The sequence below is a fragment of the Lepidochelys olivacea genome (assembly GCF_965140295.1).
Source record: "Lepidochelys olivacea isolate rLepOli2 genome assembly, chromosome: 14".
NCBI lineage: Eukaryota > Metazoa > Chordata > Testudines > Cheloniidae > Lepidochelys > Lepidochelys olivacea.
This window is the reverse complement of record NC_140424.1, coordinates 29,346,352-29,370,996: the sequence shown is the minus strand read 5'-3', so window position 1 is coordinate 29,370,996 and position 24,645 is coordinate 29,346,352. Positions and strand designations below refer to the sequence as shown.

At 43.6% G+C, this 24,645-nt stretch overlaps 1 protein-coding gene across 9 annotated transcripts; it reads right to left on the bottom strand.

The window, feature by feature from the left end:
• Positions 1-694: 694 nt before the first annotated feature.
• Positions 695-24,569, bottom strand: LOC311531242 (uncharacterized protein). Of its 9 annotated transcripts, XM_084648483.1 has the most exons (9): positions 24,160-24,569; positions 21,207-21,518; positions 21,011-21,130; positions 20,832-20,924; positions 20,655-20,752; positions 20,464-20,575; positions 10,196-10,368; positions 7,132-7,233; positions 695-2,622 (listed from the first exon to the last, which is right to left on the bottom strand). In XM_084648483.1, exons 6-9 carry the CDS (start codon positions 20,514-20,516, stop codon positions 1,598-1,600), a joined length of 1,353 nt encoding a protein of 450 aa, XP_084504609.1. In that variant the 5' UTR covers positions 20,517-20,575; positions 20,655-20,752; positions 20,832-20,924; positions 21,011-21,130; positions 21,207-21,518; positions 24,160-24,569; the 3' UTR covers positions 695-1,597. The 9 variants fall into 9 exon arrangements, with proteins under 9 accessions (XP_084504609.1, XP_084504608.1, XP_084504613.1 ...); XM_084648482.1 differs by lacking the exon at positions 21,207-21,518; XM_084648487.1 differs by lacking the exon at positions 21,207-21,518 and having other exon boundaries at positions 695-2,619.
• Positions 24,570-24,645: the final 76 nt, after the last annotated feature.

Genomic DNA, 24,645 nt, shown 5'->3' with positions numbered 1-24,645 from the left:
CTGCTGAGTCATTCCAACTCTCTCTCTCTCTCTAGCCAAAGGACTCTTTTAGTATTTATATAAAGTGGAATTGTTTCATAAGGAGATACTGAGGGATCTATCAGAATATCCCATAGTTTCGTGGCCAGGGCACTCACGAGAGGTGACAGATACCTGCTCAGATACCTTTGTTTCATTAGATGGAGGGGGGACTTGAAATGGGGGAGGTCTCCCACATCCTGGGCAAGTGCCGTAATGACGGGGCTAAACGTTATGAGTGAGATCCTCCTTTCCCACACCAGCTGTTTTGTGTGGAGGTAGGCAGCCTCTGAACATACCTATTGGCTTGGATGCCATCAGCAGAGGAGTGTCTAACTTCTCCACTTCATGAATCAGAAGCAGAGATAGGTGCCTATCTCCATGAAATGGGCGGGGCTTAGGACATACCCTTCTCATTGGCATCTCCTACCGATTAGCTTAGGCAGCTCCCCACCTAGTGCAAAGGCTTTTGTGAATCACATTCTAAGATGCATTCTCTTCCCCTTCATTGTATAGGGAGCCTGGATATCTAACTTGGGCTTTGTGGATCCCAGGGTTGTTCCTGTGAACAACCTAAAAGTTAGGCATTGTAATTATCTGAGTGTCACAATGCATAAATCCCATGTTGGATTTGGGCCTAAAACACTATCAAGAATAAATGAGAAGTCATAACATATAACATAAAGATTGTTCTACATTTATAACAACTGAATGGAGCATGATCAGTGTTCAGAGCTTCTGAAGAAGTTACAATCTAATCCCATCCTAGCCTCTTGCTCTGTACATCTCTGTCCCAACAAAGTGATTTCATTTTCTGTTTTAATAACTACACATTGCATATCCTCACTACATGGCTACTCCAGCCTAGCCTGATCCTCTGAAATTCATGGGAATTGGCAAAGGTCATCCCTAACCAGGGCATTTCTATGATGTGTGTCCTGTGTGGAATTTCTTATGAGGTTTAGGCTCTGCCAGGAGCATTTCCCACAGTCGGGCCACTTATAGGTTCTCTCTTGCCTGTGGGTTCTCTGATGTGCTAGAAGATGTGAGCTCAGCTTTTCCCACACTCCCTGCATTTGTAGGGTTTCTCTCCCATGTAGATTCTCTACTGTTGACTAAGAGTTGAGCTTCAACTGAAGATTTTCCTTCAGTCAGAGAAGATATAGGGCTTCTCTCCTGTGTGGATTGCATGATGTGTAATAAGCGCTGAGCTCTGACTGAAGCTTTTCCCACCGTCCATACACTTGTAGGGTCTCTCTCCACTGTGGATTCTCTGTTGTGTAGTAGGGGCTGAGTCATTCTGAAACTTTTCCTACACTTGGGACATTGAAAGAGTTTCTTCTCCATGAGATTCTTTGGTGAATAATAAGGTTTGACCTCTCTGAAGCTTTTCCTGCACTCAGGGCATTCATAGGGTCTCTCTTTTGTATGGGTTCTCTGATGGGATAGATGTTGTGAGCTTTGACTGAAGCTTTTCCCACACTCACTGCATTTGCAGTGTCTCCCCCTATGTTGATTCTCTGGTGATTAGTGAAATCTGCATTCTGAAGCTTTTCCCACAGTTGGGGTAGTTATATCATTACTTTCCTGTGTGAATTCTCTGATGTTTAATAAGGGATGAGTTGTGACTGAAGCGTTTCCCGCAGCTGGGGCAATTATAGGGTTTCTCTCCTGTGTGGATTCTCTGATGTCTAATAAGGTGTGAGCTCTGACTGAAGCTTTTCCCGCACTGGAGGCATTCGTAAGGTCTCTCTCCCGTGTGGGTTCTCTGATGTGATAGCAGGTGTGAGCTCACACTGAAGCTTTTCCCACACTCATTGCATTTGTAGGGTTTCTCTCCTGTGTGGATTCTCTGGTGAGTAATAAGAGTTGAGCTCCTACTGAAGTTTTTCCCACACACAGGGCACTCATAGGGTCTCTCTCCCGTGTGGGTTCTTTGATGTGATAGAAGCTGTGAACTTTGACTGAAACTCCTCCTGCACTTGGAGCATTCAAAGGGTCTCTCTCCTGTGTGGGTTCTCTGATGTGACAGAAGGTGAGAGCTCACACTGAATCTTTTCCCGCACTCACTGCATTTGTAGGGTTTCTCTCCCGTGTGGATTCTGTGATGTTGAATAAGGGTTGAACTGCAGTTGAAGCTTTTCCCACAGTCAGGGCAATTATAGGGCTTCTCTCCTGTGTGAATTGTATGATGTGTAATAAGGGCTGAACTCTGTCTGAAGCTTTTCCCACAGTGCAGACACTTATAAGGTCTCTCTCCTGTGTGGATTCTCTGGTGAATAATAAGGACTGATTTCCAAGGGAAGCTTTTCCCACAATCACCACAAGTGTAGGGTCTCTCTATAGTGGGGTTTCTCTGTTCAACAGTTTCTTTGATTTTCTTGACCCATCTGCTTCTGTGACTGGATTTAGCCCATCTCTCCCCTGAGTGGTTTTCTTGCTGCCTCTCTGGCCTGTGCTGGCTCTCACAGAAGTCTGGCTCCTCAGGACTCTGGGAAACGTCCTTTTCAGCTCTTCCGGATACCATCCCATGTAGATCCACTTGCTCAGGACCTTCTTGCTGAGGATTCTCTTCCTCATTCTCACTCATCATGCCATCACCTTCTGAAATAGAGAGAGAATCCAGACAGGAAGCAGTCTCAGTGCTGGGGGGAAGGGAACGACAGTAAGGGGAACAGGAAAGGGGATCAAAACCAAATAATTGCTAGGGAGATTAAAATATCAGCAGCTGAATCCTACTAACTCCCTGTGATCCTAAGAGCAACTCAATGCCAGAAGGCTAGGGGCTTCCTGTAGCAGTGAGTTTCAGCTGGCCTGGCCATCTCAGTGGACAACAACTCACTATTGTTATCACTTAACGTTATCCTGGTTAATGTTATTTCATTGTTACATCACTGATCTATTTGGGAACATGCTCATTTAAAGTTGTGTGATGCTTCCGTATAACGTTGTTTGGCAGCTGCCAGCTTTGTCCACTGCTTGCAGGAAGAGCAGCCCGTTGGAGCGAGCTGGGGGGCGCTTGGAACCAGGGTGAGCAGACAGCGCCCCTATCAGCTCCCCTAAGTTCCCTATGCTGCAGCCACCCAGCAGGCTATCAATTGCCAGGCAGTTCAGGTGTCCCTGCCCCCACTGCGGTGTGCTGCTTCTGCCCTCTGCCTTGGAGCTGCTCCCAGGAGCCTCCTGCTTGCTGTGCAGGGGGTGGGGGGGGAAGAGGGGTGCTGATGTCAGGGTGTCCCCCTCCCCCCGCTCCTGTACCTCATCTCCACAGAGCGGGGGGGGGAGGGGCAGGAGACAGGGCTCAGGATGGAGGGAGCTTGCTGGCAACTTCTGTCTCAACTTGCTGATCTACTTAAAAAGGCAGTGTACTTAGAGTGGAGTCAGCGTACTTAAAGGGGCAATACACGTTTCTCTCTTGCTCTCTCTCTCACACTCACACATACACACACATGGTGTGTGTCTCTGTCTCACACACACATGCACCCCCCGGCACTTTGGAAAGTGGAGGGAGTGGTGTGCTCCAGTGGGACAGTGTGGGTTCATAATCACCTTCAGTTTCCACAGGGAATGTTTGCAGCCACTGCCACGTGTCTATTGTGTCTCCTCCCTCCATTTGTGCTGCCTTGTAGAGTGTGAGGCTACATTAACAACGTGTTAACCCTTGAGGGCTCAGCCGAGTGCTAGTTCATCATTTAGCAGCAAGGCATTCCCTGGGACAGGTCCGTCCTTAGGATTTATGGGGCCCTGTGCAGTCTTATTAAACTGGTGCCCCTATGCCCGATGGCAGCCCGGGCTCGTAGCCCGGAGTGGGGGGGTAGGGACGAGTCAGCAAAGGATACGGAGCCGCCCGGCCCACCTCATGGCAGCAGAGAGCCACAGTTCCCCGCAGAGACCCCCGTACCCTCTCCCTCACGCAGAATGCACGGCGCTGGTGCATTCAGTTCTGTGAATACGGTCCCTTCCTAAGGAGACTGCAGCATGTGTTGGGCGTGCAGGAGCTGACCCGCTCTTACCTGCTGTCATGGGCAGTGGGTGAAGCTGCCGCTTGGGGAGGCTAGCTTCCCAGCCCACCTCTTCTGCCTGTGGCCCCGCCCATACTCCAGCCCTACTCCACCCCAGGCCATGCCCCCACTCCATCCAGGCACCACCCTCTCCCCACTATCTCCCTCCTCTCTTCCCTCCCCTTCCCTGCTCACCCCCTTCCAGACAAATCCCTGAACCCAAATGAAGCAAATGACATTTGAAAAAAACACTCTTTTGCAATTTCTTTCTAAAGAAAATGGAACACGTTTTCCACTGCAAGCCAGATGGTGAAGACTCGACATGCAGAAGGTACCTAACTAAAAGCACTAAATTTGAGAATAAAAAATGTCAGTCACAGGTTTTTTGATATACCCTGAAGTCTGTCAGAGATTTATTTGCAAAAACTTTGTAATAAAGGCAAGTCAGCTGTCCTGCTGAATGCAACATTAAATATTATGGAATACATGATGCAGCTCTTCTCTGTTTCACATTTTCTTAATCACTATTTCTAAGCTGATTTTATATTTTAAATGTAGTCTTAAGCCTTCATAATTATTCCAGATCACTACATATTTAACTCACTGAAACAAAGACATTATTTTAAATTAATCAGTCACAGGGGTTTAGTGTGTTCATAACAATGTTCATTGCTTTTAGAAAAAGGGAACACTAATTTATTTTGTGTGATCTCCATAACCATAGACATGTTTATGAAATTTCACCAACTTTAAAAAATATGTTTCCAAAGATTTTAGGCATAACAAAGCATTTTATATCTTACTAAGGTACTTATTTTGCTGGAGGGTCTCTTAAAACTAGTTCATCAAATAGTCAGAAGTAAAGAAAGGGAAACTTGTTTGTCCAGCTATCTGGAAGGAAAAGGGTGTTGTCCCTTTAAGGGCTCTCTTCAACGGGGGCATGAAGGGAGAAAGCGATGGACAGAAAGGACAGGAAGACTTTGGAAGCAAGTTTTTTGCACTATAGTAATTAAAATTAAAATGTATATTTTAGATAAGGGTGCTCTTTTGAAGGATTTATTTAAAAAACTATGTGTCTGAAGATCCAAGCATTTATGGCTAAAGATGAATACTCAGATTGTGCATCTAAAAATCTATGCAAGGATTTTTTAGAGATGTGATTTTACAATCTTCAGCAACACACTAATGAAATATTTGTAAAGCAAATTTTTAACTAAGGTTCTGTAGACTAATATATTCTGAGTAAATATTGCAGTAATGCACAACTGTTTTTGTCAGTAAATTCAGAAACTGACAGTATATACCTGGGGGTTGGCAAATGCCTATTAAATGGCTTAATTACCACTTGAATGGCTTTTTGAACAGTTTCAATGAACAGTTTCACTGAACAGTTTCAGTGTTGTGCTAATAGGTCTGGCAGGCTGGAAGGCTTTTTCACTTTTAAGTTAACAGATCCCTTCTGGAGGAAGACTCATGCTGCAGCCAGCTGTGGTGGGTGCCTGCAGGAAGGGTCAGAACAGGGATAGAAAGAGGCGGGAGGGTGTACACTAAGACCCATGGGTGCCCCAAATTTTTGGGTGCCCTACGCAACCGCGTATGCTGTGTATGCCTAAGGACGGCCCTGCCCTGGGAAATATCCCACCCTCTTCCACCCTCTGACTCGACCATCTCAACCAAGCTTTACAGTCATCATTGCTGTGTACAGTATTAAATTGTTTGTTTAAATTTATACTGTAAATATATACAAAATGTCTTTTGTCTGGCAAAAAACATTTCCCTGGAACCTAGCCCCCCCTATTTACATTAATTCTTATGGGGAAATTGAATTCACTTAACATCGTTTTGCTTAAAGTCACATTTTTCAGGACTATAAGTACAATGTTAAGCGAGGAGCTACTGTAATCTGTATCTAAAAGGTGTCATGTAATATGGCACTGGAAAATTAACAACTCGCTGATCATTAATATTCTTGTGTGATGTATGTACCACGAAGGACATGCTAGATATGCACTGGAAATATATGACTAAAATATGTTTAATCTGAGCATGTAGAGGGAGTTGACGAGCAGGTTTTCTCCACACAAAGAGGCCAACACTTCAAACCAGTTATGGCCAAATACAATGAGCTATTCGTTTGAATTGGAAGTTGCAGGAAGATAATTTGCATTGTAAAAATCACCAGCTGGGGATGGAGAGAAGACAGCATGGCATCCAGTCCCAGCAGGGAAAGGAACTTTGTCTGGGCTTAATTTTCAAGGAATTTTGTAGGTTTACTGGACTATAAAAAGAAAAGGTATATAATCCCATAGTTATCCATTCCTGTGCAGATACGAAGGCCAGTGCTCTTATATATCTGGGAAAAGTGGATCCTTCAACAAAGGAGGTTGAAGTCTCTGGGAACTGAATATAGGTGAGAAACCTGCTTAGATAAAAACTGTAAACTGCTGAAGTTAAACTTTAGTCTTAGAAAGCACATTTTTAAGTTTGTTTGTTTGTAACAATTTCTATCTTTATCCCTTGTACTTGAACTAACTTCAATCCTAACTCTTTAATCAAATAAACTTTTTTACTTTTTATCTAAACCAGCTCAGTGCTTGGATTGAGATAGGAGGGTTTGTCAAACACCAGTGAAATTAATGAGCTGCAGTATATTGCCTCTTTAAAGGAGCAACAAACTTAACTTCTGTGAGCATTCCAGGAGCAGTCTGGGCACTGCAAGGAGACAGTTTTCAGGGAATTCAGAACTGCAGGGGTGTTGGTTTCACTTTGCAAACAATAACTGGACAGCGGAAGCCAGGCTGTGACCTACAGGATTGTCTGTTGGCTGTTGGTGTTTGGGCTATGAGCCACAGTAGCAGAGCATTTAAGGCATCATAGTTGTAGGACAGGCAGTGAGATAACTCCTTAATGGTCTGGGTTGAACCCCAAAATGTCACAGCCTCCCAAACCCCTCCCCAGAGGAGAGAGAGGAGGGGACGCATTCTTCCTCCACATCCTCTGAATATAGAGGAAGGTAGGGGCTGAAGGGTCAGACAGGCTTGATGAAAATTCAGATGTGATGCCTGGCAGGAGGATACAATAATTGGTCTCTTAGTCAGTTTAGCTGAATCCTCACCTGTGTGGACATTCCTCAGGCTCTCCCCTTCCTTGTAGCCCTGGAGATCAGGGACCCATGGCTCCTCCCCTCGTTCCAGCCGGGAGATCATGTCAGGTTTTGCTTGGGGAGCAAGGAAACAAGTGCTGATCGTGTTTATTAAAATGAAACTGTTATTCCTTCCAAACTGAGGATCTGAATAGCCCACCGAGATAGGCTCCTTCCTCTCTCCTCCCACCCTATAGGGACTGGGCTATAAATCATAAAAGATCCCATGCCACACTGCTCTGCAGCAACAGTTTATCCATTCTACCTAAGGAATGGCCCTGCCTTATTCCCATGGGGACCTGAGGAGAGTTGCTACACTCTGAAGGTATCTGGGATACAACTAAAGTCTTAATCACTGCCAATTCCCACCCCCACCCCCCGCCACACACACATAACTCATATCCCTTCACAAAGCAAGCCACAATTGGAAGATGTTACATAGACTGTGAACTTTTTGAGGTAGGGGCTGTCTTCCACTATGTGTCCATGTACCACCTGGCTCAGAAAGGCTCTGATCACTGACTGCGGCTTCTAGGTGCTTCCCCAATGCAAGTTCTTCAGAAATAAACAGAGGAAACACCACCCATGGCCTGGAAAGAAGATCAATAGACAGCTGCCCCCAGTGCAGTGCAGAGAGCAAAGAACCTCCTCTCATGAGTCATGATAGACTAGGACTAGGGCAGATCCACATGTTGGTCACTCAGCCCTTCCCCATCACCCATGAGACCTGCTCTGCTCCCATAGCTGCCCATCTGGCAGACATCAAAGGACTGGTGCTGGATCTCATCCCCTCAACCTGTTCCATACACCACAGACCCAGAGAAACCAGCTCCGGAGGTGGAGTAGCCATTCTCTCCCACCTGGCCTGAAACTGCAGAATCATAGAAATGTAGGGATGGAAGGAAACTTGAGAAGTAATTAAGTCCAGTCCTCTGAACTTATGGCAGGACCAAGTATACCTAGACCATCCCTGACAGGTGTTTGTCCAACCTTATCTTAAAACCCTACAATGATGGGGATTCCATTAGCCTCCATTAGTAAGCTGTTCCAGTGCTTAACTAACCTGTTCCAGTGCTTAACTATCCGTATAGTTGGAAAGTGTTTTCCTGATATCTGACCTAAATCTCCCTTGCTGCAGATTAAGCCTATTATTTCTTATCCTACCTTCAGTGGACATGGAGAACAATGGATCCTCATCCTCATTACAACAACTCTTATCATATTTGAAGATTGTTATCAGGTCCTCCCTCAGTCTTCTTTTTTCCAACACTAGACACATCCATTTTTTTTAAACCTGACTTCACAAGTCATGTTCTCTAAACCTTTTATCATTTTCAATGCTCTGCTCTGGATTTACTCCAATTTGTCCACATCTTTCTTAAATTGTGGTGCCCAAAACTAGTTAACACAGTACTCTAGTGTCATCAGTGCTGAGTTGAGTGGGACAATTACCTCCAGTGTTTTACATGCAAGAGTCCTGTTAATACACCCCAGAATGGCATTAGCCTTTTTTTTCAACTGCATCACATTGTTGATTCACATTCAATTTGTGATTCACTATCATGCCAAGATTATTTTCTCAGTACTACTCCCTAGCCAGTTATTTCTCATTGTGTATTAGTACTTTTCACTTGTCTTTACTAAATTTAATCTTGCTCATTTCAGGTAATTTCTGCAATTTGTCAAGACTGTTTTGGTTTCTAATCCTGTCCTTGCAACCCCTCCCAGCTTGGTGTCTTCCACAAATTTTATTAGCATACTCGCCACTTGACTCCATCAGGTCATTAATGAAAACATTGACTAGTACTGGACCCAGGACAGATCACTGTGAACCCCCACAAAGTATGTCTTCCTCATTTAACAGCAATCTGTAGGTAACTATTATTTGAGTAAAGTTTTTGAACTAGTTGTGCACCTGCTTTATAGCAATTCCATCTAGACCACATTTCCATAGTTTGCTTATGAGAGCGTAATGTGGGACTGTGGTGGAGAAGACAGATCTCCTTTCTTTGATTCCAGAACCCAACCACTGGGACACCCTTCCTAGGCACCAGACATTCACATAGTAAGACACAGTCGCTGTCCCAAAGTCTAAAATGAAAAGATAGACAGTGGATTATTATCTCCATTTTACACAGGGGGAACTGAAGACCAGAGAGAATAAACCTAGGACTGTTAAAAGAGCCCAGGCCCCCAAGTCAACAGGGTTGGATGTGTAACTCCCTGGGTCCCTTAGAAAGCCACAGTCTGAGTGATTTACAAGAGCTCAGACAGGGAGGCTATAGCAGAGCCTGGAACTTAATCCAGGTCCCAGTGTAGTGTCTGAAACACAAGAGCAGCTCTCCTCACTTTTTCTACTTTGCTGACATACACCACAGAACACTTCCAGACCATAAAGCACTTCACAAACCCTCATTCAGCCCCACAACGCAGCCCCTCTCACTCTGAGAAACCAGCACTTCACAGAGACCAACCACGGCCAGCAAGAGACACCATCCTCCTTCCAGGGATTCAGCACATTGGCACGAGTGGTAGCCCATGAGGCATGAACAGCAGCACTCTGACACTCATCCATGCCCTTCATGATTGGTAGAAGAGTCAGGAACATCTGAAGCCTCCCACCAACACAGCTGGCTGAGGCAGAACATGGGCAAGATGAAGGTGAAGGGTGTTTGAAAATGTGGCCACTGGGGATTTAGGCAGAGCTGAGTCATGAGAAACTTGGCCATCTCTGAGATGGCAGATGGGTCAGAGGCCCCAGAGGATGTGACTAGCCTTGGGAACGGTCAGTAGAGTGTGACTTTGTCTTGAAAACATTGGTTAAGGGAAGAGCAGCATCATTATGGCCCTGAAACTCCTGTCCTATGAGAGGGGATGTGGAGGGGACAGTCACTCACACACAGGATTTGGGTACTATAGGGGCTGATTCCCCTGTAATCTGGGAGACCAATGAAGAGCCCTGCACAGAAGTAAACCCAGATGCTTCAGAGACACTTGCCCAACAGCTTCTCTTACCCAAGAAGACAGGAATCCTTACCCAGCGAGGTCACAGTCTCATAATTCTCCTGCATGACGTCCCTGTACAGGGCTCTCTCACCCAGGTCCAGCAAAGCCCACTCTTCCTTTGTGAAATACACAGCCACATCCTCAAAGGTTACCAACTCCACTCCAGCCATTTCCTTTCCCCGTCTCTCAAGGGAATGAGACAACCTGAAGCAAAATGTGGATGTTATTCTGCAGCCTGTCCGGGTTAGAAGGGTGACTGGGGATGTTTTGGAAGGGGATTTTGTCCGTTTCACGCTCCTGTTCCCCACATGTTCTTTCCCCGCAGGCAGATGTTCTGGACTCTGTGAGTCTGGGGAAATGTTTTTAATAGCTTTATTCAAACAATAGCATTTTAAATCCATATTCACTTTTCTCGAAAAGTGGCCAGAGTTTCAAAAATGCTGAGCCTGCAACACTGAGGTTCAGGTCTGAGTGCCCAGAGCTACTGAAATCAGTCCACTTACTCTGGTGCCTGAATATCATCACTTTATTATACCATGGACCCAGCCCCCTCCCACCAAGACTAACCCCAGAGACTAGAGATTACGTGAATTCAAGGTGACCAGAAAGACATGTTAAAAAAATTGGGACATGCCTGATTTTCCCCTTTTACAACCCGCACCACCATGTGGTCATGGTCTGGCACATCACCAGGGTACAATTTTAAACTGCGATCGGAAGGTAAGCTTTTACCACATTTCTTTAAAATTATATATACTATGACAGCCACAGGCATAGACGACTGGTATCTACTAATAGTGGGAAGGGCACCATTTACAGGTTTGCCACCCCACCCCCAACAGCTTGAGTCATGCCTCCCCAGGCACAACCCCCCACCCTTACTCTTAGTGGTCCCTCCCTGAAGCTCCCAGGCTGGGAGGTGCAGGGAGCAGCTGCTGCTTTAGCCCCTTGGAGAGAGGCAGCAGCAAAAGCATGGACTCTCCTTTCAGCTCTCAGCTGTTTTGCTGCTGCCTCTCCCCAGGGCCACAGCTTGCAGCTGGCCAATCCCAGGAGCTGCCACACAGGGAAGTTACTGACTGGGGGAAATCTGGGGGAATCAAAAAACTTGCCTGGTCCATGTTTGGGTAGTAGAGGGGCCAGACAGTGTTCCCTGGGTAAGTTGTGGGTATAGGTATTAACAATAAGCCCCAAGGGTCTTCCAGACATAGATCCCTTTAGGAGCAGGTCACGGGGAAAATATCTAAAAAGAAGCATCCTATGATAAAATATGTGTTAACTGCACAGTGTTCAAAATCCAGTAGAGTCAGATAGGATGTTCCTTCTGTGTTAAACTTGAGAAGGTTTATCAGAAGGTTTATCAGAAACCCCATACACTATCATACTGACTGTAGAGGGCAGTGCTCTCTACAAAACAAAGCTGCTCTCAGGTTTCCAAATTCAATCAAAAAGAAAAGGAGTACTTGTGGCACCTTAGAGACTAACCAATTTATTATAATAAATAATTATTATTTATTATTATTTATTTATTATTTTATCGGATGCATCCGATGAAGTGAGCTGTAGCTCACGAAAGCTCATGCTCAAATAAATTGGTTAGTCTCTAAGGTGCCACAAGTACTCCTTTTCTTTTTGCGAATACAGACTAACACGGCTGTTACTCTGAAACCTGTCAAATTCAATCAGAGAATAATGATCAGTGCATTCCTGGTCTGGGGTCAGGTTACAGGCATATAGCATGTAGGCCTGAGCAAATTCACCACAATCGATCAAGTGTGCTCAGTCTTTTACATCTTTCTCAGTTGCCTGCATGAGATCCAAGTACTCCCTCATCAGGGATTTCCCTATACCTCCCCCATAGGGCTATTTACCCCCCCGCCCAAATTCCCCCCCCCCCCGGGTCAGTTTTGTGAACTAATTACATGCAAGTGTTGCCAATTTAGTGATTGTTTGGAAATTTGAATGGAAATTGAAACATTAATACACACTTTAAAAGCATACAAAGTGTATGATAAAATACGTGTATCTGAAAAAGTATAATGGATTTGAAAAGTATGAACATAGACTAGCTTCCTTATACAGCTGTTGCTTTTATGACCATGTCAGTGCATTCATCTCGGTGATGTTGGCCAACCTAATAATTTCAAATTATGATTTGTAAGCAAAGACTAAATGAGCTCTCCCTGACAGCTAGTGATGAGCTGGGGGGAAAGGCTTCAGGACCAGACTGTATTTACATTCACACCTAATCTACCTCGGTATCCAGCAAACAGAGCTGTGTTGCCCAAGTGATAGATTTTGGCTGCGGTTGGGTTACAAATCACTTGAATGCAGGGGTAAAGAAATGTTCTTATTCTTATTGTATGAGTAAAGGGCAGTAGAACTGTACTTAGCCTCTGGGGATTGGTCCTGCTTTGAGCAGGGGGTTGGACTAGATGACCTGAGGTCCCTTCCAACCCTGATATTCTATGATTCTATGATGACTGAGGACATCGAGAGAGAGGGTGGGGACAGGTGTTTTGCTTGATGGTCTGCCTGAGTCACAAGTACTATTAAACCTGCCCCTCTCCACTGTTTAAAGACAGAGCTGATTATGCTCCATAGATAGTCTTTTGTTGTGTTAAGTGACCACTACAGCTGAAATCACTGAGAATCAGGTCTAAATGCTTAGACCTGCTGTGGAACAGTGTTTCTGTGGCAGGCCTAATCTGCACTAGCAGCGAGGTTCCCCCACTGAGAGCTCAGCTGAAATCACTGAGAGCTGGGTGGAACCTCAAGAGACCAAGTCGCAGCGGTCACAGTGGCAGGTGGCAGCAGAAGATGACGGCGCAGGGCCATTGGCAACAGAGCGATGGAGTGAACGGTGGCGCAATGAAAAACAGTGGCCAGAGCAAACAGTGAGCAGCTGGAGGAACGAGCAAGGTGCCTTCTTGCTCCCCACCTGGGAGGTGAACTCATGTGAAAGCACCTCTGACCTCTGAGTCTCCACTGACCAAGGACAACACCAGTGAGTGTTAATGAGGCTGTTAAGAATGCTGGAGACACAACAGAGTTCATGTGAACAAACATGGCTGTGGCATCATACTTTCTATTTAGGCAAGAGATACCGCACATTACAAACTGGAGGCCAATGTTAAGTGCATTGTCACTTGTTCATCCTGAAGTTGAACACTGGTTCTGAACAAGACCAGCAAATGCTCACTATCTTTCTGCAAGAAACTCAACTGACTGGCTAGACACATGTGGTGCAACAGTGAAAGACTCAACAGTTAAAGAAGTGAAGAACTCTCTCACCACATTCAAAAAATTTGCATACATGGCTGATGAATGCACCGATGCAAATGGGCATCAAGTATTAAGTCATTGTGTACGTTATCTTGATGTCAGTGGCAGGCCAGGAGATGCATTTCTAGATGTTCAAGTTATAGAAGACAGATTGGCTTCATCTGTGACAACCCACATCTTAGAAGAGTTAAATGCTTGTCAGTTGGACTCCAAACAGATGGCTGCTTGTGCATTTGATGGAGCTGCAAACGTCTCTGGAAGATATGGTGGACACATTTGCTCAGAGAAAAGTGTAACTCTAGTCTCTCCTAGACACTGCAGAGGCCATCTACTCCCACTAGCGCTAGTACGAGCTGCAGACTCTTCAAAAGACATTAAAAAAGCTATACATTTAATGTCTTCATTATATTCTTTTTTCAGCAAGAGTCCAAAAAGACTGAATATCTTGGAAAATATAGAAGAGACACTGGGACTGAAGTTTAAATTAGTCCAACCTGGGAAAAACCTCTGGCTTTCTCATGAGCGATACTTGGCTGTTGTCTTAAAATTATTCCAGCCATTATTACTGGCTTTGGAGAGTATCTACCAAGATGGGATGGATCTAAGTAGTGAGGCTGATGGATTACTTTTGCTACTACATTCAGAGAAGACTATTGCCATTCTCTCTCATCTAAGTCTACTGTTGGAAACCACTTGAGTCATTAAACAATGCCATCCAGGCATCTGCTACAACAGTAGTAGACCTTTGTCTAGCAAAGCTTGTTCAGAAACTACATTTGGATCAATCAGAAAGCTATCCTTTGAAAAAGTACTGGAAGAAGCAAATACTTCAGCCCAGAAGTTGACTAATGAAGGCATTTATATTGAATCCTTAAGTGAAGAGGACAAGAAGTGTTTGTTAAGACAACTGAAAAAGTACACAGACTTGATTCTTAAACATCTACAACAGTGACTTCTAGATTCTACTCAACCTCTACGTAGCTTTCACAGATCCCTGTCTTATAAAACACAGACAGTTGAGTGGAGTGAGGCACTACCAGCAATGAGGCTCCCATGTGCTCAGGACAGAATAGAGAATTTGAACACAGACTGGAATATCATACGATGAATGAAAAAAGATTTGACTTCAACTTCTTTTTTATCATCACTAGTGGCTCGACCTGGTCTTTATGCTATGTTTCCTGGGCTGAAAGAAGTAGGAATTTATCTCTTGCTACTTCCAGTCACATCAGCTACCGTTGAGCGTTTTTTTTAATCATTGAATAGAATTTTGTGTTTTGAAAGAAGTCGCCTTCTGCCTGATCATGTGAATGAACTAATGAGCATATCAATGGAAGGAACGGAAGTACCGGACACACGAGAAGCTACCAAAGATGAATGCATTGCATTCAAGAAGTTCATTAACAGAGTTGTGCAAAATAATAACAAAAAACCAAGAAGGATGTAGACTTAGTGCTTCATAGAAGGCTTGAGTAGCCAACTTTAATTTGTGTGATGATTTTAAAACATGAGTTAAATCTCATAAAATGGTCATGAAACATTTTTCAGTTTTTACTATGGTGCCATACAGCCCACCTTCACCCTCATGGTCTCACTCCTCATCGGTCCTGACCCTTCCCCCACCCCCTGTAAATTTGAACACACACCCCTAATTTCAATTCCCGGGGAAAACACTGTCCCTCATGCATTTCCATTTCTCAGAATCAGTTTGTAGAGGTTTAACTTGCACCTGCTCACCATCCACATATAAGGCCACAAAATTAATGTCATAATGTTTAAAGTTGAAAGCACTGTTAAAGTAATTACTACTGAAGGCATCATGATCTATAAAGCCAATAACGAACTGGTAACTGCCCCAGAAAGAGGTTTTCCTGGTTACTGACATGACTGCAGTCAGAATGCTGAACACCTTCATCAATGATCTGGAGGATGGTGTGGATTGCACTCTCAGCAAATTTGCGGATGATACTAAACTGGGAGGAGTGGTAGATACGCTGGAGGGGAGGGATAGGATACAGAAGGACCTAGACAAATTGGAGGATTGGGCCAAAAGAAATCTGATGAGGTTCAATAAGGATAAGTGCAGGGTCCTGCACTTAGGACGGAAGAACCCAATGCACAGCTACAGACTAGGGACCGAATGGCTAGGCAGCAGTTCTGCGGAAAAGGACCTAGGGGTGACAGTGGATGAGAAGCTGGATATGAGTCAGCAGTGTGCCCTTGTTGCCAAGAAGGCCAATGGCATTTTGGGATGTATAAGTAGGGGCATAGCGAGCAGATTGAGGGACGTGATCGTTCCCCTCTATTCGACATTGGTGAGGCCTCATCTGGAGTACTGTGTCCAGTTTTGGGCCCCACACTTCAAGAAGGATGTGGATAAATTGGAGAGAGTCCAGCGAAGGGCAACAAAAATGATTGGGGACTGGAACACATGAGTTATGAGGAGAGGCTGAGGGAGCTGGGCTTGTTTAGCCTGCAGAAGAGAAGAATGAGGGGGGATTTGATAGCTGCTTTAAACTACCTGAAAGGGGGTTCCAAAGAGGATGGCTCTAGACTGTTCACAATGGTAGCAGATGACAGAACGAGGAGTAATGGTCTCAAGTTGCAGTGGGGGAGGTTTAGATTGGATATTAGGAAAAACTTTTTCACTAAGAGGGTGGTGAAACACTGGAATGCGTTACCTAGGGAGGTGGTAGAATCTCCTTCCTTAGAGGTTTTTAAGGTCAGGCTTGACAAAGCCCTGGCTGGGATGATTTAACTGGGAATTGGTCCTGCTTCGAGCAGGGGGTTGGACTAGATGACCTTCTGGGGTCCCTTCCAACTCTGATATTCTATGATTCTATGCCCACCCAGTGCACACGGTACTTAGCATTGGTGGTTGTTACAGCCTCTGCCTGGCCCAAACAAACCTCTGAGTAACTTTCACCTGTTTCACAAAACAGGACGCTGAAATAATGTGCACTTTATAATTCTGAGTGGCATTCCCACTCATCAGGGAAAAAGTTTCTTTGCTACATGTAAGTTTAATTTTCAAGTCTATGTCCTTCAGCAGCAATTTTTTTTGAAAAAACAAATCACTGTGTAAAGGTCCCAGCAAATCCAGCTTTCTGCTGATGGCTGTTAGGTCGGCCCTGAGTATAAAACCTGTTACCCACACTGTCCAAAACGGTGCTATTGTGGGCCCCTGCTGTGTCTCTCTGAAACCTATCTGTGGAAACTAGGATATGCTAGGGTATGATTGCTGTAGTTCAGAATCAATTCTATCAAGATTCTGTAATAGTAACAATTGTTGCTCTGGCTGATAAGACAGACACCTAAAGTGACATCCAGCTGGTTAAGGGTGGTGATGGGGTAATTTGTTAGGATGACACTGGCATCTTTGTTAGCGTCTGCCCCATGTTCTTTCAGAACCTTGTGGCACAGGTACAGCAATGTGCTGTGAGGTCTAGGTAATGAGTCCCAGGCCTCAAAATAAAATTAAAAAATTCTAGAGGGGGATTCACAGTTAAGGCAGCCAAAGGTGGCACCTTGGCATAAAAGCTATTCTCAACGCTGGTTTGAGCAGGGCTAATTGAAACAGATTCAGTTCTGATTTGGGACAATTCTTCAGAATTGCTATGAATGAAAGCCATTTTGTGTTTTACAATACATCCCTGTTACCATGGGTGATGCTCAGCTTCCTCTTCTTAGGGAGTCTTTTAGGCTTATGGCTGCAGCATCTTTTAACAGCTTTTATTTTCTTTTTTAAAGGGCAGGGAGACTCTGTAAATGGAAGGCCTGATGCCACTCTTTTTCTCCTTATCACTGCAAGACCAGAACATTCTTGTTTTACGTGCATGCTCACTTCATTCATAACAGCGCTAGATACTCGATTTACTACATCATTGTTGTAATTTTAACAGCTATTTTCATGTAGGGCTTACTGATTTCTAGACCCTTTCTCAAAATTGTTACTGTTTTTCTAAAAAGACTGTAAAAACATCCTTCCTAAACCATCCTCATACATAGCAGGTAATCCAGGATAACCCAGCAAGGCATAACCAACCTGAGCCTTGTAATAGTTCCTATACAGAGAGGGATCCCCCTAATTTTGTGTAGTCAACATCCTTCAACTTTCCTGGGGTGTACATGCAGTTTAATAATCACCTTCCCAAAACAAAATGAAACGTGTTTAGTCCATTCTGTCTTTACTTCAGTAGGGATGGTTCTCATGTGCTGCTTACTCATGGAAACTTAATAGGATTTGTCACCCGTGATAGTGATAAATTTGTTGGTGCTGTCATGGCTAGCAACACAGCACAGCGACGGAAGAGAGTAGTCCCCCACTAACCGCTGTTACACTATATCCATGTACATGTATGAAGAATTAACCCCCACCACCACTCTAATGTCAGCATGGTGAGGGGCTATAATGCAAGAATACTCCCAGTCCTATCACCAATCCCCCTCTCCCCATCCCAGGTATGGAAAAAATACTTTTCTTCATTTGTTTTTAACCAAGTCCTTCTGGTCACGGCCTCATCAATGTCACTGAGTTCTGGTTTCTTGGGATCGCTGTTAATAGTTTTGTTCATGTTCTCTAATAAATGCTGGGTGTTTTAATAATAGCAATATAAAAAAGGCTGGTACTATCAGACTATCACAAATGGTAAAGCAAAAGAAATTATGGCCCATAAGTGACCATAATGGATTTTTGATAAACCAATATCCCAATTACCAGAAGAACAGCATACTGGGTCAATCAGACCAATGGTCCATCTAGCCCAGCATCCTGTCTTCAGAGAGTGGCCAGTGCCAGGTGCCCCAGACGGAATGAACAGAACAGGCAATCATCAAGTGATCCATCCCCTGTCGCCCATTCCTGGCTAACAGTCATTAATGGACCTATCCTCCATGAACTTATCTAGTTCTTTTTTGAACGCGGTTATAGTCTTGGCCTTCACAATATCCTCTGGCAATGAGTTCCACAGGTGACTCTGCATTGCATGAAGTACTTTCTTTTGTTTGTTTTAAACCTATTGCCTATTAAATCACATTTAAAGTATAAAGCTGGAAGTAGTATTTTGAGGAAAGGTCCCCATAGATGCATTTCTAGGTAAGATGACATAAAACCCACCTTCAGTCAGTTTCCTCCTTATCACAGGTCTTGAACTTGAGACATTTTGACCCAATTGTTAAATTTTCCAGGCCAGCTTTCCATTTCACCAGAAAATACTTTTTCTCTCCCCCGTCTTTTTTTGATAGAATCTTTTCTATTTTGTAAACACAGGCCCGGCTAATGTTTACTTTTTGTAATTCTTCAGGGCAAACAGAGCCTACAACTTCCTCTTCTCTGTAATCTTTTAATGTGTACACAGTTTGCTGCCCTTATGATGAAATACCAGACACAAATATTTTAATTGGTAAAGGTTTGCGGATATCCCTTTTCAAAAGCTCCTTTTAATTTAGAAACCTTATGGGATCTCTTTTCTGAAAAAGAGAGTGTGGCACCTTTATTATAAAGCTATTCCCATAGACCATTTCTGACAGGCTGAATGAGTTAGTATGAGTAATGTCAATCAGTTCTGATAACTTCTGTTGTAACAGTAGTTGAAGGCCTGCAGGACACATCGATGTATGAAAAGGTGCTATAGGCATTAAAATACCTCCACGTCTTTGATTTTAAACTTCTCCATTTAAACCCTCACCTTGACTTTCTTATTGGTAAAAATATCACATACACCTTGTTATTTTAACAAAGTCTTTAAAGTTTTGTTAAAAGTAGATGAGGAAAAGAGTTCTTAAATTTCTGAGGCACCCCACCTTGGCTGAAAAGAGCTTTAAAACACCTTCATCACTATTTAAGGCTACAACCCAGTTTTATTTAGACAAAATATCTATCACTGTTAACATTTCTTTATGACTATCATTGAGGTTCAATTTGGGAATCACAATGATCAAATGAGCCTGGCATTGTGCATCCACATCAGACAACCATTTTATTTCTTTTAAACTTGATTCTTGCTGGCTTGTGCTGCATGTGAGTATCTTGGTCTACAAGCCAAGATGCAATCTGCTTTCTGCTCAGAGTTTTACCACATTTGTTAGCAGCCTGAAATAAGGGAATGTGTGTGTGGGGAAAATCATACCTCCTAAACTCCCAACCTCCCTAGGAGAGTAATACATTTTCTTTTACAAGTCTGTGACATTCTGAGTATGTGTTCCAGATCTGAGGAATAGCTGTGTAGCTCAAAAGCTTGTCTCTCTCACCAACAGAAGTTGGCCCAATAACAGACATTACCTCACGCACCTTGCCTCTTTACCAAGCCCATCATTTCTGACTCCATGACTTAAGTATATGTAAGAAAACATTAACAAAAAAATACAGAGCAAGGCATCATATTTTACCATTAGATTCTTAAAAGCAGAGTTACATACAGTCAAGTGAAGCAACTATGCACAGCTGGTAACATCTTTCTATTTAAGATTAGTTTTGTAGCACCTATAAACATCCGTTGTGTTCTTGTTTCTGAAAGAACAAATTTGTACATCTTCATCAATATTCAGTTGTATTCTTTTTGACCCCTTAGGGAGAAGTTCTGTCATGTAAGAAGTTTTATAAGCCTTTCTTAACAACCCTTTGACATATCATCAGGCCAGTTTTCACTGGCACCTTATTTCCAATGCCTGCCACCAGTGACAATCTGCTGAAGTTTCTATCTCCCTTATCATTTTAACAATGGCAGTTACAGTTTGCGTGGTCAAGTTAAGCTCCTTCAGTTTTCAGCCTGTGGCCATAATTCTATTTAAGAGCCATGCCATATTCAATTTAGAAGAAATGCATCTGACCTGGTGAAACATTTCTGTGCACCCTCAAAGGATACAATTATGGCTGTGCGAGTGGGTTCATCTATCACACAGGCTTCACAATTATCGAAGAGCTGACCCTTAAGTGGTGGTAATTGGCTTTGTCTACAACAACCCTAACAATATCAGTCATAACACCTTCTTTACAACTCAGTCAGTCAGCCCCCTTACTTTGTATCGGCTTTTTTTGGTAAGTTTCCTTTTTGCAAAAGCAGAATGTGCATATCAGATTTATTCTTCCAGAAGGCTGGCTCTCTTTATCCAACTAATCTGCTGAAGATATCTGTCAAAAGCAGAGAAAATAATAGGTTTTTAATTTTGTTGTAGTAATTTACAAATTAAAAAGGCAAAAATTGTACTACCTAGATCATCCCCTCTTCTGTTTCTGAAATGTCATTATTCCTAATGGCCATGCTGTTGGGCATTGTCTGTCTCTCCACCTCATCTATGATCCCGGTTACTACGAACAAACATATACATGTATTTAAACCCTTATAATTTTGCATGAATTTCTTGTAAAATGCCATAAGGGGTCTTACCTCATCTTGCAATTCTGGCTCAGACTGCTCTGCTTCTGATGGGAACTCGCTACGTACCCTGGATGTAATCCTGTATGACTCTGGCTTAGTTATCTGTCAAAAACAACAATAAGCACATTTTAAAAGTACAACTGTAATTTTTTTTTCAAAAGCTGTGAAAAAACTTCCAGTTGTTTTACCATGATGATATTGCCATTTAACCAGCAATCATCAGTTACTGCCTGACTCTCGGCCTCACTATCATCCAACGATACCATGGCTGCCAAGTCCATGTATACAGGTTCTTCTTCCTCCCCTTCCTACAAAAAGCATAAACACATTAAGCCTCTTATAATTTTGCAGCAATTTGTTATAAAATAATACAGGCTATCTCACCTTGGACCTTAACTCTGCCTGCATCATAGCCAGCAAGAAATGCCTCTGCATTCTATCTTGAAGTACTTTTACATCTTTTGCCTCATTTACAACAGGCGATGGCCCCATGGAGTCTCCCTGGTTCTTTAGTTCAATTTCTGGATAGAACGTGGGGTTCAGTATCAGTGATGCCTCTTCAGGGAAATAAGGTTAGGCAGGCTGTCTCTTCTGAACACATGCAGGTGCCCCCAGAGGCAATTCAAGCTTCTTGGCATCTGTAGGCATCTTGTAAAAGGCCATGATTGGAACATACAGGTTCCCAGTCTAAATTCCCTTGCAAAAAAGTAGGTATTTTATACACACACCAGTCAAACAATCGTTGCTTGGGGTTTTCCAAATGATTCAGTCCTCAGGAGGCCATTCCTGACTGGCTCAACAAAAGTGACTTAAACCGTGCAATGGAGAATAGCCATGCCCCACCATTAATGTGGCACATTACAATTGGTTCAGGGAATGCATTCATTTTAATATTCTATGACTTGTCTAAAGAATATCTTCTAATTTGCTCAGCCTCGAGCCATGGCTTGTCTGAGGCTGCTGTTCTGGAATTACTGGCATTTGATTAGTGACTGCCCTTGGGGTGAGGTGCTTTTCTCTTTCTTGATTTTTTGAACACTCTCTCACACACTTGTAATAATAGTCTTCATTTTCTCTCCCTGCCATTTGGTCAGAGAGCGACATTTTCCTTTCTTGCTGTTTTACAACTCTCTCTTTTTGTCCACTTTATTTTGCTCTCTCCTTCTGCCTTTTTTCCCCCTTTCCATGTAACTAACTCTCTCTCACATTTTTGATAATCCACTTTATATTCTCTTGGTCTTTCTCTTCCCCCCCTTATTTCTGAATATTATCCTGCTCTGTTTTTCTACAGCCGCCTTTCCACGTAGCAAACTCACTCTCAGAGATAATCTGCTTTATTTCATAAATTATTTTAAAATGACTTAACACTTATTGATGCTACTGGACTATTGAAATGAACTTAACAGCAGCTTTAAATGTAAATAAACAAAAAATCCCACACACACTATTTATACATTTCGTCCTGATGCACCCGTTTTTTTTTTTCAAAATGGCCACCAGGTCAAACGTGTGCATGTCCAAATAGGAGTCTGGGGTGGGATATAAAGCAAAAAGGGGTCATGGAAGCCTCTCAAAAGTTATATGATGAGTAAAGGTTTTAAACTACTTAGCCTCCCTGCATTTAGGTTAAATGTAAACCAGCCTGAATAAGCTGGCTGGCAGAACTGAGTGCTGTAAGCAGAGGAAGCAATCTCCTGTTTTGGTTGGTTTGGGGGTTTTGTTTATTAGTTTTTTTATCTCTCCTGGGTTCAAGGAAACAGGACACTGTAAATAAATAAGACAGCTATAAAGGTCCCAGAGTCCACTGTCAAGTTCTCCTCCCAACTGGAGCAGCCCTCAGTCCCTGAACTTTGACCACCTGCTCAGGTCAAAAGGAGTACCACTGTCTTGTATGAAATCCCTCTCAAAGGCAATTTTTGCTAAAACACACACATATAATATTGACAACCTCAAGAATTCAAATTTAACCCAGAAGAGTTATGATTTTTAAAAACTACATTTGGGATTCTTTTTATTTATCTTTTTGATGCTGAGCCTTTAGGGGGCACTAGCTTCATATTTTCAAGCTCTCTTTCCCTCCACAACCATGACGGATAGAATCTCTTATTATTATTCTGTGATTCAAAAGCAGTCTCTTGATTCCAGAAGCTTTGTTTTCAGAATAAAAAACCAACAACTATTGCCACACTCATGATAAAATCATCAAAGTCGGTAAAAATGGGTGCATGTATTTGACTACTGCCTAGACACACATTGATACCAATGAGAACACTCACGCTCCATAAAGTTAAGGACTTGTTTACTTTTTTTTTTTTCCTCTGGGTAGAGGAATTTGTTTGCAAGCGGAAACTGCAACCACTGATTGGCTGTGACCTCTCCCAAAGAATGCATGTCTAAAATATTTATACATTGCTTTAACAGTTAATACCATTTTGCACTTCCAATTATATTGAAATGACCTCACCCATTTTTACCTAAAAAAATAAACCAAAATTCTATAACTAATTCTCCCATCCTGCTAACACTGAGGCACAGGCTTTCATACTTCATTAGCCACATCAATGATCATTTATCTCCTGAAAATTTTAAATTTCTAATTGAATGTTCTATTTTCATAGCAAGGTTTTCCCAGGATCATCCGTTTTTGAAGTAGCTTTCCGGGAAATCTGTGACGGTGCTCAATACACACTCTCAGATGTCCAAGTTTAAGGACTCAGGATCATCCTTGATGGGCTGATTTTTTTGTACCTCATAAGTGGCAGCCCCCTTTCACAGCCTTTTCCTCTCTGCTAAATATTTTTGTTCTGATACATTTCAGTGACATCCTTCATGCTGACACTTTTTTTTTTTTAAGAACAAAAAAAGTAAAGGATTCTTTTGAAATGAGTATTGTTACTCTTTTGCACTGGTCTCAGAAATTCCTCATGCCAATGCCATATCATAGAATTTAAGGAGATATGTCTGCAATGATTCTAACCAATGAGGTTTACAGGTTAGAGACAAGGTGGGTGAAGGAGTATCTTTTATTGGACCAACTTCTATTCACCAAATAAAAGATATTAGCTCACCCACCTTGTCTCTCCAATATCCTGGGACTGACAGGGCTACAAACACCCTGCACGCAGCTTTACACTGGCACATTCCCACAACACTGACTATTAACATTTTTCTAAGGTTATTGTTAATAATATTACTGCCCACCTTTCCCTCAACCTCAGAGCTCCCCACCCAGGTGCTCCCCTTCTCACAGCCCCTCCCGCCCCCCTCCAAATACCCTGGTTTTGTTTATTGGGGGCGGGGGGTCAATTTGAAATTTTGGTGCAAGTGCAACTCTTACTTCTCTGTTCCCGGGGCGGCCGCTCTCCCGGCGCAGGCTCGGCTCCTGCAGGCGCTCAGGGGGGCAGAGCCTGGGTGGAGGGGCGCAGTCAAGGAGGGCAGCAGCTCTGGGACTCGCAGACCCCCGCCGGGAGCAGAGCTGGGGCGAGGGGGGGCCGTTGGTGCAGAGTCACTTTCCCCCCCGGCCCCGGCCCTTTCCCCGGGTCTCTCCCCTCACCTGCAGGCTCCGGCTCAGGGGCTGGTGTCGGCAGAGCCCGGGGCTGCCCAGGGGCTGGTTCCAGCCCCCGCAGAAAGTCCCCCCGGCTGGGCCCCGAGGGGCGCTAGGAAAGGCTCTCCCCGCACACACCCCGCTGGGGAGCAGCAGTAGATTAATCCCGGGGTCACAATGGAGCCTGGAGGCGGCCAGCAGCAGCGTCTGACCCAGGAAGCTCAACCCACAATCTGCTGAGGAGCGGTAACAGCTGCTGAAGCCTCTGCGCTTTACCAC